The 15001-nt window shown below is 49.9% G+C and overlaps 1 protein-coding gene across 2 annotated transcripts; it reads left to right on the top strand.

Moving 5' to 3' along the window:
* The first annotated feature begins 8752 nt into the window (after window positions 1-8752).
* LGALS3 (galectin 3) lies at window positions 8753-13956 on the top strand. 2 transcript variants are annotated; one of them, XM_069783129.1, is made up of 7 exons: window positions 8753-8814; window positions 11399-11452; window positions 11565-11587; window positions 11921-12262; window positions 12458-12546; window positions 12835-13003; window positions 13691-13956. In XM_069783129.1, the coding sequence occupies exons 3-7, from the start codon at window positions 11570-11572 to the stop codon at window positions 13844-13846; spliced, it is 774 nt and encodes a 257-aa protein (XP_069639230.1). In that variant the 5' UTR covers window positions 8753-8814; window positions 11399-11452; window positions 11565-11569; the 3' UTR covers window positions 13847-13956. The 2 variants fall into 2 exon arrangements, with proteins under 2 accessions (XP_069639230.1, XP_069639229.1); XM_069783128.1 differs by lacking the exon at window positions 8753-8814 and adding an exon at window positions 10199-10279.
* The last annotated feature ends 1045 nt before the right edge of the window (window positions 13957-15001 follow it).

The following is a 15001-nucleotide window of genomic DNA, read 5'->3' on the forward strand; positions in this document are numbered from 1 at the left end:
AGGTGTTGATCCACTGACCAGCCTGCTGGAAACTGCCTCTGCACTGTCCAAAGGGTGGGACGTTGATAGGAAGGTTGTCCTTAACCTCTGTGTAGTAAGAGCCCTTAGGCACCTAAGTAAGGACAAAACTTTTCATATGTATTTTTCTTAATAGAAAAATTTGTGAAGTTAAGAGCAAAATTCCAATTACTAGAATGCAGTTCTATACACTTCAAAGAGCCCCTAAGTAAGGACAAAACTTTTCATACGTATTTTTCTTAATAGAAAAATTTGTGAAGTTAAGAGCAAAATTCCAATTACTAGAATGCAGTTCTATACACTTCAAGGAGCCGTTACTCACTGGGCACATAATAGATTAGTATGTTAAGTGTCATCTGGCAAATCAAGAAATACAAGTTTCAACTTATACTACAAGCTTCTAATCAACTAGTAGACACTGCATGATTAACTGTCACTGCATTGCACAGTGTAGTGTGCTTACCCCCGCGACATCTGGAGAAAGATCTCGAGTGGACTTGGATCCGGCCAGGCTCTGTGGCTGGATATTGGGATTTGTGACGTTGGGAGTCGTGAGCTCTGCGCTCGCTGTCTGGGCTGCGCCCGGGAGTCACCAATACCCGGGTGTGTGGGCGGCTGGTGCGCGGGCAGGGCTTGCAGGACCGAAGGTCGTGGTCTGAAGAGGGATAAGGGCTATATAGATGTGACGTTTGCATACGTCACTTCGTATTGGCCCAGCTTGCCCAAATACATTTTCAAGGTAGTCATAGTGGGAGGATCAACTATAACTTTTCCTCTGCTCTCACAATTCAGCGGAATTTGAGTTAACTTGATCTAAAAATGTGTGTGCATGCACACACCCATTAAGCTGATAATGGCAAGATAAAAGGTGGGGTTTTTTTGGTCACTCTTGCCTGCAGAATTTCTCGGGTATGTGGGAAATCCAACGTTAAAAGCTGTGTGCACCAAGGCAGTATGCTGTTGAAAGCAGGTACTTCTGTTCAAGTTGACCCGTTTGATGGCAATGAAGACAGAAGAGTGGGGACTTTGTATCCCCTGTGCAGCAGATCATAAAGTAGGGTAAAGTTAAGTTACAAGTTACACCTAGATAAGTAAAAAGGGATAGTCAGTGTAAGAGTACAAGCACTTCAGTTCTGTAGTATCACTTTCCGAAGGGTACCCTCCCTGTTAAATGAGAGAGGGAGAGATAAAATAGCAATATTTCTGTTTCTGTCGTCTTTCCAACTTTCTCATGGCAGGGAAGGGCTGTGCTGAGAAGTCGCTTGGCACGCCTTTGGGTTTAATTTCAGGTCCTGGTTCTGTTGTCTGCACAAGATCTTACCTGCTCTTGCAGATTTGTATTCTTGTGATTAGGGGAGGGAATTCTTGTAGCAATTAACCCTTAAACTCTTGCAACGAGCTGCGCCATCAATCACTGAATTTATTTCGCTTGGCAGTAATGATGGCTTAATATACATCTCCCTATCTCTTCCCCCTCCGCCACCCCCCAGTTATCTTTAACCCAGCTAACTTCTGGGATGCAGCCCTGCGTACATCCCACGAAGTGTTCTGCTGAATGAGGCAGAGTAAAAAGCCGGCGCTGCTGCAGAGAGCGGTGGAAATGGGACCGTGGCCTTGGTGAGGAGACACGCTTGTCTTAGGCTGTTTGTCCACGGGAGGAAGCTCAGCCAGAAGAGGAGCTGGAGCATGTGTCTACCGTAAGCATTTCAGTTCATGCTCTGCAGAGAAACTTGTTTCTCTGAGCTCTGGAGGGATCCTGGGGAGGGTGGGATACTTAAATTATTAAAGGTTCGACCCTGGAGGGGAGGTTGGGTAGAAGTTGGATACCCTGCTGTGCTTTATCCTGTTCCTAGCTGTTTCCGAGTGATGTTTAGGCTGGAGCTGGCATCCTCAGTGTGAAATGGGGGGATTTATTTGTAGTTTAGGTTTAAAGAGGAAAACTTCCTGCTGGCACCAGCTTGTATTGCTGCAAAACTGGATGATGGCGTGAGTTTAAGTAAGAGAGTCAGACCAGCAGCAAGGAGAAACTTTTACCATGCGGACAGCGGTTAGGCATTGGAGAGGGTTGCCCAAAGAGGTTGTGCAGTCTCCGTCCTTGGAGGTTTTGAAGGCTGGCCTGGGTTAAGCCCTGAGCAGCCCGGGCTGACCTCGGAGCTCGCCCGGCTCCGAGTGGGGATTAGGAACCTCCCGATGTCCATTCCCACCAGAATCACCCCGTGACTCTTAAGAAATTCACACTGTTCCATGTCGGATTAAAAGCAGACGTGGAATTTATCCGTTCCTGAACCAAACTCAGACGGTGACGAATGACTGCAGATTTTATTTGTGACTTCTTGGGCTTACTCTGGCTAATTAACGCAGTGGTGTTCTGGGGTAGATCTATGGCTTCTGGTGGGGAGCCAGTGTGTGCTAACAAGGGGTGATCTGTCAGGATACTCCATTTTCCTAAGTTGTTAAAGGATAATGAAAAGTAAAACTGTATTATGGTGCCTTTTCACAAGAATGTACTTAATTTGCATGACGTGAAAAGCTTTATATAGTGCTTTGTACGATAGAAATTGTTCAAAGGGGGTTTGAATCCTCTGCTTTTGAATTTGCCTGTATTCCCTTCAGGTATAGGGCAACACCCTCCAGCACAGCAAAGGTGGCAGAATATCCTATTTTTAAGTTTGCTTAGAAGTGGGAAGAATTAATGCTTTAATACCCTGGAGCTTGTTCTCACGGCCTGTTGGGCTGTGTAAAGCTGGAGTTCGTTGGCGCTCCTCAAGGAGACACCGTTGGAGTTGATTATCTTGAAAGCTTTTTAATACAGCCACTTCGAAGTCTTAGCAGCTTCCACTTCACGCTTTCATGTTTGCGTTTCAACCTTGAGGCTCTCCCTGTTTTCCCGCTGGGAAAGCCGAGTGGGAGCAACACCGCGTCACCTGGGACACGGGGATGAAGGCACCAGTAGGTCTGAGCTGCCGCTGCCATCCTCTTCGTCTGGATGCTCCCCTCTTGGTCTGTACTGGCTGTCAGAGTAAGTGGTCGCTAAAAAGAGAGCGACACTGAGCCAAAACCGCTCTGAGTGGTTCGGAGCAAAATCAGATGCTGGAAAAATGAGCTCATGATTTTTTTTTTTTTTTTTTTTTTTTCTCTCCGAGCTCGTAGCTGCGCATCCACCGTGCTGCTGCCATCAGCAGATGGCAGTGCTGGCCTGTCCTTGGCAAATCCTCCCTGGCAGAGAAGGCTGTACCTGGTATCGATTATTTTTAACATTGAACTTGATAAAAAATGGGGAAAACCCAACAACATCCTAGTGACTTATAGTGCTGGTTGGGAGATGTCGTTGTAACTTGCATCTTTGCACAGATTTGTATTGCACTGCGTTAGGTTTGACTTCTCCAGGAAGAACACAGACACGCTGTATGCAAGATTTAAATCTGAGCCCTGTTTAGTGTAAGGTTTCATAGGAGAATGAATTTCTGTGGTCTGCAAAAATCTAGTATCAGAAGGAGTGCAGTGAAGAAGGAAAGTCTGCTAGCCTGCCAGGGACTCTTGCAAAGCTCTTCCCATGTCTTCTGGTTTCCCAAGCTATGGTAAAAGCCACCCGTAGTGGTTGGACTCGATCTTCAAGGTCTTTTCCAACTTAAATGATTCTATGACTGCTGTTGTTAATAAAGTTATTTTGAGGTAAACTCTTCAGCGTGGTTGGTGTTGCAGCTGCCTTTCTGCTGGCTCAGGCTGAACTCTCCTGTCTTTCCTTGGCCTTCGTGTTTTCTTTCCAACCCCTTATGTTCAGTGGGGTATCACACAGGGCTTTTACTCTCCTTATGGAGCATCTTGCCCATGGCAAAGCTGTGTCTGGGCCACCTGGAGGCAAGAAGCCCCCGGGACCAGGGTGACTGTGTGAGCCTTCCACCTGCCTCCTGGATCTCCAGCTTCTACCCCCTGAGGAGACACCAGGGGCTCACCCTGGCTTTGGTGGGGGTAGGCTTGAACCGATTCCACCCCCTCTTGCATCACAGCGCTGTTCCTTTTGGTATTTTAGGCTGGATTTGTTTTCCCTGAGGTTGAATGAGTTGGCAGCGTGTTTGGGCAAGTACAGAGCACGGCCAAGAAAAGCATCAGGACCTGGTCTTTTTGGTGGCAACAAGCCAAGGGGGTCTTTCACCCCATCTGCACAGGCATTTGGGATCGCTGTAGGGATTTCTCATCCAGTTATTTAATAGCGTTAGGACAAAGGACCTTCCTTAAGGGCCAGCAGAGCTTGGTGCAGCAGAGGAGGAGTTGGTAGTGACTATTAAGTTTGAACCCGTCGGGGGGTTGAGGACTTTTGTAAATCTCTGTTGACATAAATTGCTACAAGACTCGTTTAACACTTGGAAAGCAACTTAATGCTCAGATAGGTGTGTCAAGTGCAAAGTGCTTCTCATTTATTCATCTTTAATAATATAAAAGCTTCAAACTGTTTTGCTCATCTACAGCATCTGCGTTAGAAGCTGTGCGAAGCTTTCTGGGGGTGGACTTGCCATTCGCCTGGTGCTGTCAGAGCAAGAGGGAACTGGATGAGCTGCAGTTTTGCCCCGGTACTGTTTTCTAGGAGAAGGAAGCTGCAAAGGCAGGAGTTTTGCTTTGTGCTTTATAAAGAGAGAAAAAAAAGGGACCTGCTACAGGAAAGAGAGCAAGTCCAGACTTGCTCGTACATGTGAGCAGCAGGGATGGTGCTGCGAGCATCGATGCTCTTTATCAGCTGCTTTTGCTTTCTTGGCCATCAAACTTGAGTTATTGGAAGTTCTCAACCTTCCTCTGCGCTGAATTTTTCACTAGCACTAGAGCAAGGCGAAGTTTGGGGCGGGGGAGTGAGTAATGCAGCCGGGGAAGCTCTCGAATGAGCCGTCTCCCCCAAAAAGGGCTGTATGAGGAGGAACGGGGCTGTTCGATTCCCTGCAGGAGGCTGTTTTCAGAAGTCCTGGGAGGATCTCGCATAAGCCTGGCAAGCCACGGAGGAGAATCTTGTTGCCCGCTTTTGCTGCGATGTCTTTTTTTTTTTATCGAGGCGGAGAGTCAGAGGCGACTCAGCCGCTGGCACGCAGGGCTGAAGCTGAAGTGACGCCTCGGGGAGGTGCGGCGTGGGGCTCAGAACCTCATTCCCCTGCCTGAGAAAGGAGGTGACGTTGTCACCCTTGTCCCATTCCCCAGCCTGGGAGGCTGCGCACGGGGAGGAAGGAGAGGTGAGGGTTGGATTCAGTACCTCGGGGTTGCGCCGAGCACGGCCTCGGTGGTAGATCCGCAGCCCAAATGTTGGCGCGTGACGGTCGCTGCCGACCCCGCGCGCGAGTCAGGCCACAGAAATCACGAGATTTTATTAATCACGTGGATGTGCGTTGTTCTGCTCTGTAAAGGGGAGTGGATCTCTTGTGCCATCGAGCTTCTCGCCCTCTAGATTGATTTCCTGCCCCTTAATTTGCCATCAAGATGACAAAAGAGAAGCAGCTTTCTGTTTATTAATTTCCGATAAGCCGTTTGAAATTCCTGCTTTAAAGTTATTTAACTTTATAGAGATAGATCGCCCATTGGGGTGGGATCTTTTGCCTCTGGGAGCCTCGGTGTCCACAAGAAGAGAAGATGCAGAAGACAGTAACTCCTGACATAAGTCAGTGTAGAGTAAAGGGTACTGTGACCAAGTTAAGGCTTGATAATTCTGCGTTGTAATTGCAAATTATCATATATATATTTTTTTTATGTGTGTATATATGCATTTTATGTATAAAGATTATGGGGGGGGGTTGTTGTTTGTTTGGTTTTTTTTTTCACAAGGTTCTTCGAAACAAGCCTCCTCCGGTCCCTGCCCCTGTGGTGGCACGAAGTGGCTGCTGCTCCCCCTGCTCACCTACCGCCTCTACTCCTGGCTTCTAGCGTCCAGTCTCCATTCATTATTTTTTTTTTTTTGTCTATCATCTACTCAGTCTTGTGCAGTTCTTCAGCTTAAATGGCTTCTTTTAAACTACCATAGTATGTAGTTAATTAACCCAATGGTAAACCGCTGTGACGAGATGACAGGCAAGCCCATCAGTAAACAGCGCTCAATAGACGGTGGCACTTTGCAACTATTGCAGAGCAGCCTGTGAAAGGTTATTGCTAGAGAAAAAGGTTTAATAACGTATGTTGCTGTATAGTGTAATGGTTCCTGAGTGCCTTGGGAACCCAGAGTTGGTGGGTGAGTTACTCCCAGTCCTGCACTGACCCTGAGCCCGTTGTCAATTGAGCTAATTAGCTCATCTCTAGCCTGATTGCTGGATGGCCATTAAATATCACTTGGCTCTTGCATGCTATCAGATAAATGCTGGGCATTTTAAAATGGGGAAAGTAAATTGTGTTTAGAGAATACGTTTGGCTGCAGCGAAGGGCACGTCAGAGAGTACATCCCTAAGAAATGGTGCGATCTGACGGCCGAGCCGCCTGCCTGGGTCCCTCGTCTCTCCCACCCCTTGGGTTTGCAATTCGGGACTCTAAATTGTACATGGTACCAAGCAGGGTTACATTTTACATTAAGAGTCTCTAAAGCAAACAGGATACTTATCCATGCTGTAAAAAAAAAAAAAAAAAAAACCCAAGTATATGCCTACTTTTGAGAAATGACTATTTTTTTTTAATCCACTTTTGCAAAGCAGCCAGCCCTGGGTTGCAAGGCCACATATCACAAGGCGTCGCAACGCTGCGAGCGAGAGACGCGACCGCTCTGACTTACGTCTCCTGCAGAGCCGGTGCGTTCGTGCGCTGCCTTGCCTTGCTTAGTGCTCTGGCAGTAAACCCAGCTGCTCTCTTTTCTCCATCCCGGGAGGCAAAGCTTGAACACCGCAGTCGCCGTACCTCCGTGTCCGACGACGTGAGTCACGACGGGATGACTCAGATGACGGGGAGCAAAGCGAAATGAGGATGTTTCATAGCTTTGCACGCAAATTGCTCTCAGCACCCACCCCGTGAATGGTGAGGGGATGCTCGCTCGTCCTCGCTGCTGCTTGGTTTATTTAAGCGAAGAAATTAGCTTCAGATTATGATTTGTGTTTTCACTTTTGGTCAAACATTTTTTTAACACCGTGTATCTGTTGCATAACTGGAAGCACAAAGCTTATGGCATTGGAACTGGAAAAAAACAGGCAAACCTTTTTGGTAATGTTTGGAGCCTTTGAGTGAAATCCTGAAAACAGCAATACGAATTTTTCATGAAAATGTTTCTTGCCAAAGACATTTGAGGTGGTCTTAGGGAGGAAGGGGAAAAAAGCGGTGCACTAACGAGTTAATACAGCCTTATCCAGCTAAGGAAGCCAAAAGTCACTAGTACGTGCTTAAAAACACTTGGTGCATGTCACTTTAATTAACTTTATGAACATGTGCTCTGCACATGTGCAACTCTTGATTAATGTACTCTCAGAAAGGCTGTGTTTTAGACAGATGCTGGAGCAAGGACTTGAAGAGTTCTTCTGAACAGCAGTGATCTCCTTCTGCTTGTGTTACAGGTTCAGGAAGCTCCAGGTACTCATGCAACGTATCCGGGATCCTTCAACATTACTGGTTTAACTCCTCTCCAGGTCCCTTTGCCCTAAAACATCCCCAAAGATATCGCAGTGTCTATTTACTGCCATGAGGTTTGGGTGCAAGTGAAGCAGCACTCCCTGTTTAATATTTCCCCGAGTGGAGCATCCCATTCCCATGGGCATCCCTGGCATCTCTCATCAGCCTACAGCATTTTTGCACGCTTAAGTTCGGTCTGAATCCCTGTGACAAGTATTATACAAAGCTGAAGGATGCTAAAATCCAGGGTGGTGCCCCAGTAGAGAGGAGGCTGCCCTCTTTTAAAGCCCAATCTTTTAGAGAAGTCGAGGTGAACTAGAAGAAGTTATAATAAAATTCATTAATGCCAAATGCAACAGGCTTTTGCCTTTTTTTTGGTGTCAGCTGCAGTATCAGCTAAGCCGTTTAGTTCAGCCACTGCCTTAAGGAAGTAGTTTCTATGTCTTTAATGACACCAGTTAAAGTGTGTGTCCCTTAATAACCTTTGGTCAGCCCTGAAGTGGTCAGGCAGTTGGACTAGATGATCACTGTAGGTCCCTTCCAACTAAAATCTTCTCTTCTCCTTCCCTTCCCTTCCCTTCCCTTCCCTTTCCCCACCCTTCCCTTCCCTCTTTCTCCCAGCAGTACCGTGCAGCAGGTCAGAATTTCAGCATGAAAACATGCCTTTTTCTCTTCTATTGCTTTCAGCTGTGAAGCCCGTTGAACAAACCCGAGATGATTCACCCTCAACGTGCAGTAAAATTGCGTTTGCTCAAATTGTAGCTGCCGCTAACAGCTTTCCAGTGCCCATCCTCTGCCGGTCTGACAGCTAAGGCTTTTTCAGCTTTTTTTCTTGGCCATCTCCGGAAAGAAGCCGTAAACATTCACAATTTAAGAGCAAATTTGTGTTTTACTGAGCTTTGGAGGAAAACGAAAACCTCAGAGGCGTGGAAATAGACCCACTCGAGACATAAAACATGAGAAAACCCAAATTTTGCCCTGTATAGTTTTGCCCCTTGGCTGTGTCCCCGCTTAATAAAGGGGAAATACAAAGATGTTCTGCTGCTCCCCGTGACTTTCCCGGCGTGGGGAGGGGACACGTGGGGGGGGGGGATGCTCCGCGAGCCCCGTGGGCGAGTCTCCAGGGTCCCCGCCCCGTCCCCGCCCCGAGCAGGCGGGGTCCCTGCTGCCGTGCCCAGGGCCACCCAGTTACCCCAGGGATTCCCAGTCTGGGAGCCACCACCAAGACCCATCGCACCGCAGGTGAGGGCATGCAACCACCCACGGGGGTCCCGAGTGGGAGCGGGGTGGGGGGGGGCACCTATTGCCTTGCAAAGAAAGGGTTAAGGGTGTTTTTGTCCCCGTGGGAGTGGGGACACGCTGCCCCGGGTGCGGCTCTGCGGTTTAATAACGGCAGCCGGAGCGTATAGAAAGCACTCGGCTTTAGGGGATGCTTGGGATAACTGTGGGGTGGTGAATATTAAGGGGCTGTAAAGCTGTCTGCAACCCCGGCCGTATCCCAAAAAACACACGGAGGGGTGGGAGCGAGCAGCGGTGCGGGAGAGGCTGGAGAGATCCCGGAAAGACAGCCCAGAAAAATCCCTGTAGAAATAGCACTGAAGGGAAGAAAACTTCTATTTCTTTCCCAAATAGAAGTTTTTCCGCTTCGCGTGAATATAGGATTGGGGTGCTTTATAGGTGTCTGCCCTGGGATGTTCCCCGCAGCCGAACCTCCATCGGGTCGGTGAAAGCTCAGAGAGCTGCTGGGGAGAAATGGAGAGTTCAAGCTCCGCAGCCCAAATAAATAGTGTTGGAAATGTACCTTTGAGGCACTGCCTGGTGCTGGGGGTGGAAGAAAAACCCCTTCCCACGCCTGCGACAGCCCCGCAGGGGGCAAATAGCCCACTGGAGCGTTTCCAGAGAAAGATATGTCCAAGAGCTACAACGCTGCAGTGACAGAGAGAAGAGGGTGCCTGCCAGGCTCCGAGCTCGGCAGCACTGTTTGGTGGCAGAGGAATAGTGGGGTTTTTCAAGATTTTGGCTACAAATCGCAAATCAGCCATCCCAGTCCCGGTGGGGAGCCACGAGATTCCCGCTACGCCGTCCCACCGGGGCCGAAGCAATAAGAAATCAGTGCAAGGGAGCAAAATTGCTTCTCCCCGAGATATTTTAGGGAGAAAAGGGGGGGGGAGCAGGCGGGACCCCTTGTTGGAGCAGCCCAAACCATCGGCAGCCACGTACCTGCAGCTTGACCAAACCTGACCCGGCTGGATGTGGCCCCCGGGGGAGTCTGCAGGAGCTGTGTGTGCAACCTCGGCTTCGCCCTGCAAACAAACGGCAAACCCAAGGGCTCAAAAACAAAACCCAGAAGGCAAACAAAAGCTTTGCAACATAGGAACTGTTCAAACAGTCCAGTCTTCTGGTTGAAAGGCTGGCTTAAAAAATCACACGGACTCAGGAGTATGAATGTTTTAGCAGGGAAAGGGGTTATTTGTTGGTTGTGAAAGCTTGGGGGGGGGTTTGTTATTCCTAAGGCGGGCCAGCCAAATTTGCTGTGCCCTTCTTTCAAAGAGAATTTTCCTTCTCTGTTTTCAACCTGGAATTTTCCTTTTCTTTCCCCATTTCCTCCTCTCCCTTTCCTCCCCCCTCCCCTCCCTCTTCTTTTATGAATGCGCCCTTTGACGGGCGGAATCCAGCTCAGGCCACGGCTATTCCTGCACGCAGGCAGGTACGCGTTTGGCCCCGCCACGGCGGAGCAGCTCGGCGCAGACTCATAAAACTCGTAAAGCAGCTTTTATCCGCTGGCCCTGAGCGGCCGGTGGCACGCGTGTCCCTCCTGCGGTGCCCTGCGGCCGGCATGGGGATGCTTGGGGGGGGGAGAAAGGGGACCCCCACCCATGGGTGCCTGCTCTCCTCTCGCCTTTCCAGGCTTGCTGCAAGCATCCGTCCCGCGTGTCGTGGGGTGGCTGCGTGTCCCCCGACACCCTGCGATGGTTTTGTAGCCCCCCCCCCCCGCCATGCAGCTCATGTTTGCTGCTGCAGCCCCCCGACTCAGGGACATTTGGGTTGGTTTTTTTTAATTTAAATCTTCTCGGGGATGGGGAAGCGAGTAACGCTGGCTGCAGCCGGCATGCAGGTGCCTTTGCTGGGGGCAGAGAGTTGTCACTGGGCACCTTCCCCTTGTGCCGAGCCTGCGTGGGTGTAAGTGTCACCCAGAGTCCCGGCACAGACAACCGTGTCCCCCCCCGTGCTGCCATCACCCCCCCAGAAAAGGGTCTTTGCTGGCAGGGCCCTGCCTGCCTCCGGTGCTGCCGAACTAGCCGGGGTGGCAGTGGAGGGCTGGCTGCAGAATGGGTTTGCTGGAGGCAGAAAGAACAGCTCACTGCACCGCCCTTCTGGGTTTTGAGTTGGTTTTTTTTTTTTCCCCTTTATAAAAAGTGTTTTGAGGCTGGAATAAATCTTCCTGACCTCCGAGCACAGCAGATCTGGCATGGCTATTTTTTTGGGTGGATCAAAATGCAGAGGTCCGCGTTGACCCACAGTTCTCGGAGGAGGAGGGTGCTCACGGTTTGCGATGCTGCGTGGTGCTTCCCGATGAGCAAAAAGCCGGTGAAAAACCCATCGAGAGGCTGGAGGGAGCCAAGAACTCTCAGGGCAGAGCAGCACCAGGTCCCCGTGGTCCGGTGTCCCCTCTCCGCTTGAGACCGGCAGCATTCTAAGGTCAACGATGGCGTTGCATTAACATCAACCCCGCAGCGGCCGATTTCATCCAGGGGGTGTTTGGGCTGGATTCACCCCCGGAGCCGTTCAGGCTGCTCATGGTGGTGACCCTCGATTTTTCCCGCAGGTATCAGACGAGGGTTTGTTCTGCGGTACCGGAGCTGTGGGCTCTGCCTGGCAGGTATGTGACGGGGACTTACCAATGTAAACTGTAACTCGTCTCAAAAATCTCTATTTTTTTCGGACGGTGTATGTTAAAAATGACTTAAGCGTCCTTTGTCTTTTTGTTTTAGGAAAAATGTCAGACGGTTTCTCTGTAAGTATGGCTTGCTTTAAAAAAAAAAAAAAAGCAGGGGCTGTGATATTGTTTAATTGCCTTGAAGTGGGGACCTTCAGCAGGGGGTGGGAGCGCGGCTTTGCTAACCTGCGTAACTCCCCAAATCCGCCCCCGTTACATCGGCATTTACTGGTTTTCTGGAAACCTCAGCCCAGACACTCAATTCCCCCCCCCTCCGCACTTTTTGGGAGCAGTTGAGCACTTGTCCTTGCCGCACGCTGTAGGCTACCGAAGCTGGGTGTCGGAGGACTCAACCCGACCCCAGGATTAATGTCCCCCACCTAACCCTCCTCGCCTCCCCTCTGTCCCCAGTTATCCGACGCTTTGTCCACCGGCAACAACCCGACCCCCAGTGCCCCCCCACCCCAAGGCTGGCCCTCCTGGGGGAACCAGCCGCCGGCTCCTGGGGGGTTCCCGGCGTACCCCGGCTCTCCCGCGACCTATCCTGGAGCACCGGGAGCATATCCAGGAGCATATCCAGGAGCACCGGGGCTGTATCCAGGAGGACCAGCAGGACAAGGACCATATCCAGGAGCACCTGGAGCATTCCCTGGAGCGCCAGCAGGACCAGGGCCGTATCCTGCCCCAGGACAACCGCCCAGTGGCCCTGGATTCGGACCCCCTCCTCCGCAGGGAGGACCGGCTTCTCCGATGGTAATGGTTCCGTCATATTATAAGGGTTTCTGTGTCTTCACTGCCTGATTTTCCTCGGCCACGAGAGGGGTGGGATGGGCTGTCACTGTCACAGGGCTGCCCTGGTGTGTTGTCACACCGAGAGCCAGCCCGTGCCCGAGCATTTGGCTTTGGACCTGGTTTTCTGCTAACACCAAATCCCCGTTTTTCTCCCAGAAAGTCCCCTTTGAGCTGGCCCTGCAGGCAGGACTCATCCCTCGGATGCTCATAACCATCACGGGGACCGTCAACCCCAACCCAAACAGGTACCGGGGGTGGGGGGGTTTCCATGGGGTGCTGCCGGACGGAGCAGGGGGGGCTGGAATTTGCTTTCTGTTCCTGAATAACACCTGCCTGGTGTAAAATCAAATATTACACAAAATAAATGTGTAAATGCCCCCTCATTGCCTAACAGGATCTCTGGGGTGGGTTTTTTTGTTTGGTTGGTTGGGGTTTTTTTTTGCGCTCGCTTGCTGCTGCTGCTTTTGGCAAGCCCTGGAACAGAGCCCAGGGCTTTCGTAGAAAAAGCAGCAAATCTGTTATTGTCTTTGCAGGTTTTCACTGGATTTCAAGAGAGGGAATGACATTGCCTTCCACTTTAATCCCCGCTTCAAGGAAGACAACACCAAAGTCATCGTCTGTAATTCAATGTTCCAGAATAACTGGGGAAAGGAAGATAGAACAGCTCCTAGGTTTCCATTTGAAGCTGGAAAACCCTTCAAGGTAACAAAAAACAGCCCCAAAACTCAGTCTCAGTGTGCCGACAGCATGGGAGGGTTTCGTCAGGGCTGTGTAATGAGACTCACTGCAAGGATCTTGATGCTTTTGCAGAGGAATCAGCTCCCAGAGGTGCTTTTGGGGCAGCCGCCGGTGTTCTTCCCTTGCTGTCCCCCCACTTCTTACCCCCTCCTGCAGGTCCAGGTGCTCAGGGTATAACTTCTCCCCACTTCTGTTATTCCCATTAATTATTAAATCCTCCTTAATTACACTGTCGTTCTGCAGCAGTTGTTGGGCAGGTTTCTATAAAGCGTTTTCCCCGCTAGCAACCAAGCTCTCTTCATGCGCTTTTTTTCTCCTGCAAAGTAAGTTCACATTTGGTGAGAAGGCAGCTCTCACTGTGCGAATCGTAGGGTAGCGCTTCTTGAAAACACCGTTATAGTCATGAGGAGACAGAAACCGTGGGCTAAAACACGGAAGAGGAAGAGTACAGCCAGGTTTTGGGGAAGGCAAAGGTCAGCGGTGTTTTTGCAGCCGAGAGTTGCTGCACCAGCTCATCCACATGCCACCGGGCTGGACTCAGCTGGCAGCAGCCTTGAGCCGGTGCCAGCCTGCTCCAGTCCGTGGCTTAAAACTTCTTCCTAGAACAAATCTGATGGTTATCTTTTGGCTGATTTGGGGGTTTTATTTCAGCTCCAGATCCTTTGCGAGGTGGATCACTTCAAGGTAGCGGTCAACGATGCTCACTTGCTGCAGTACAGCTTCCGTGAGAAGAAGCTGAACGAGATCACCAAGCTCTGCATTGCTGGGGACATCACCCTCACGAGCGTCACGCCGACCATGATATAAGTACGGTGGTGTAATTTCAATGCAAACTTAGTGCTCTTAATATGGCTGTAACAGAAGTGCCTTCTTACGTGAATATTTTGAGGTAATAAAACATACTTTCACAAGTAAAATTTGTTTTCACTAAGATCTCAGATGACAGGACATCCTCCAGCGAGCGGAGTTCAAATGTGGAAGTATCTGAATTCTTGCTGTAGAGACAGAGAATCTCTTTGACAAAGGGTGACGACTAGGAGCAGTTTGATTTGTATGGAGAGGAGTACTTGGGAAAGCAGCCCGTGGCGTACTGCCCCTGGTCCTGTGAACGAGGGCAGCAGTCTTCAACCCCATCTTCTCCAAGTACCAGATGCCAGTCAGTAACTTGGTATTTTTAGCCTGTTTCTCTGCCAGGTAGAGCAGTTACTCCTTTTCCACTAAAGGAATCAAAACAGCCCAGTGAAGGAGTTAAGTTCCACCCCCCCAGGGGAGGACGAGGTGCATGATCAGGCTGCGAATGGGTTGCGTGTAATTCACAGAAGCGTTGCCTCACTGAGGTTTTCCACTAGGAAACACTGGAAAATGCGGAGAACATAAGCCTCCGATCCTGACTAGAATGACGTATTTCAGGAGGGGGTTCAGAGCTGGAGGAGGCAAAAATCTCTCCCCTAGACGGCGGCTAGAAAAGTTACCCCTTTCCATTTCAAAGGCCCATTCTGTGGCCCAAATCATCGTGTCCTGAACACATGTCCCTCCCAGGGGAGCTCCAGTTTATGCAAGCGTTACATACTCCATGGAATGGGTCACGAGCCTTGTGCTTCTCTCCCCTCATCACTTGTGGGTGAGTCAGGGCCGGTTTTAAGGGTGGGGAAGTTTATTTGCAAATTCACCTCATGAGTCAGGCTGGTAAAAAAAAAAAAAGTATGTTCCCTTTGCTGTGAGTCATTCTCCTGGTCTTGTCTGCAAAACAAGAACAGCACAATAGCCACTGTGGAAGTTTTCAAGGATCTCTTTGACACGTCTCATACTCTTTTATAACAGTTGCTTCATTTGTACTTGGGAGATGCCAAGTTACAAGCACAGTGTTGAAATTTCCAGTAGATGCAGTAGCCTAGACCAGCTGCTAACATCAGCTTATGTGTATATGTCAGACATCAGAAATTCCCTGTCGCCACTATTCAT

The sequence above is a fragment of the Haliaeetus albicilla genome, chromosome 5, assembly GCF_947461875.1.
Source record: "Haliaeetus albicilla chromosome 5, bHalAlb1.1, whole genome shotgun sequence".
Classification (NCBI taxonomy): domain Eukaryota; kingdom Metazoa; phylum Chordata; class Aves; order Accipitriformes; family Accipitridae; genus Haliaeetus; species Haliaeetus albicilla.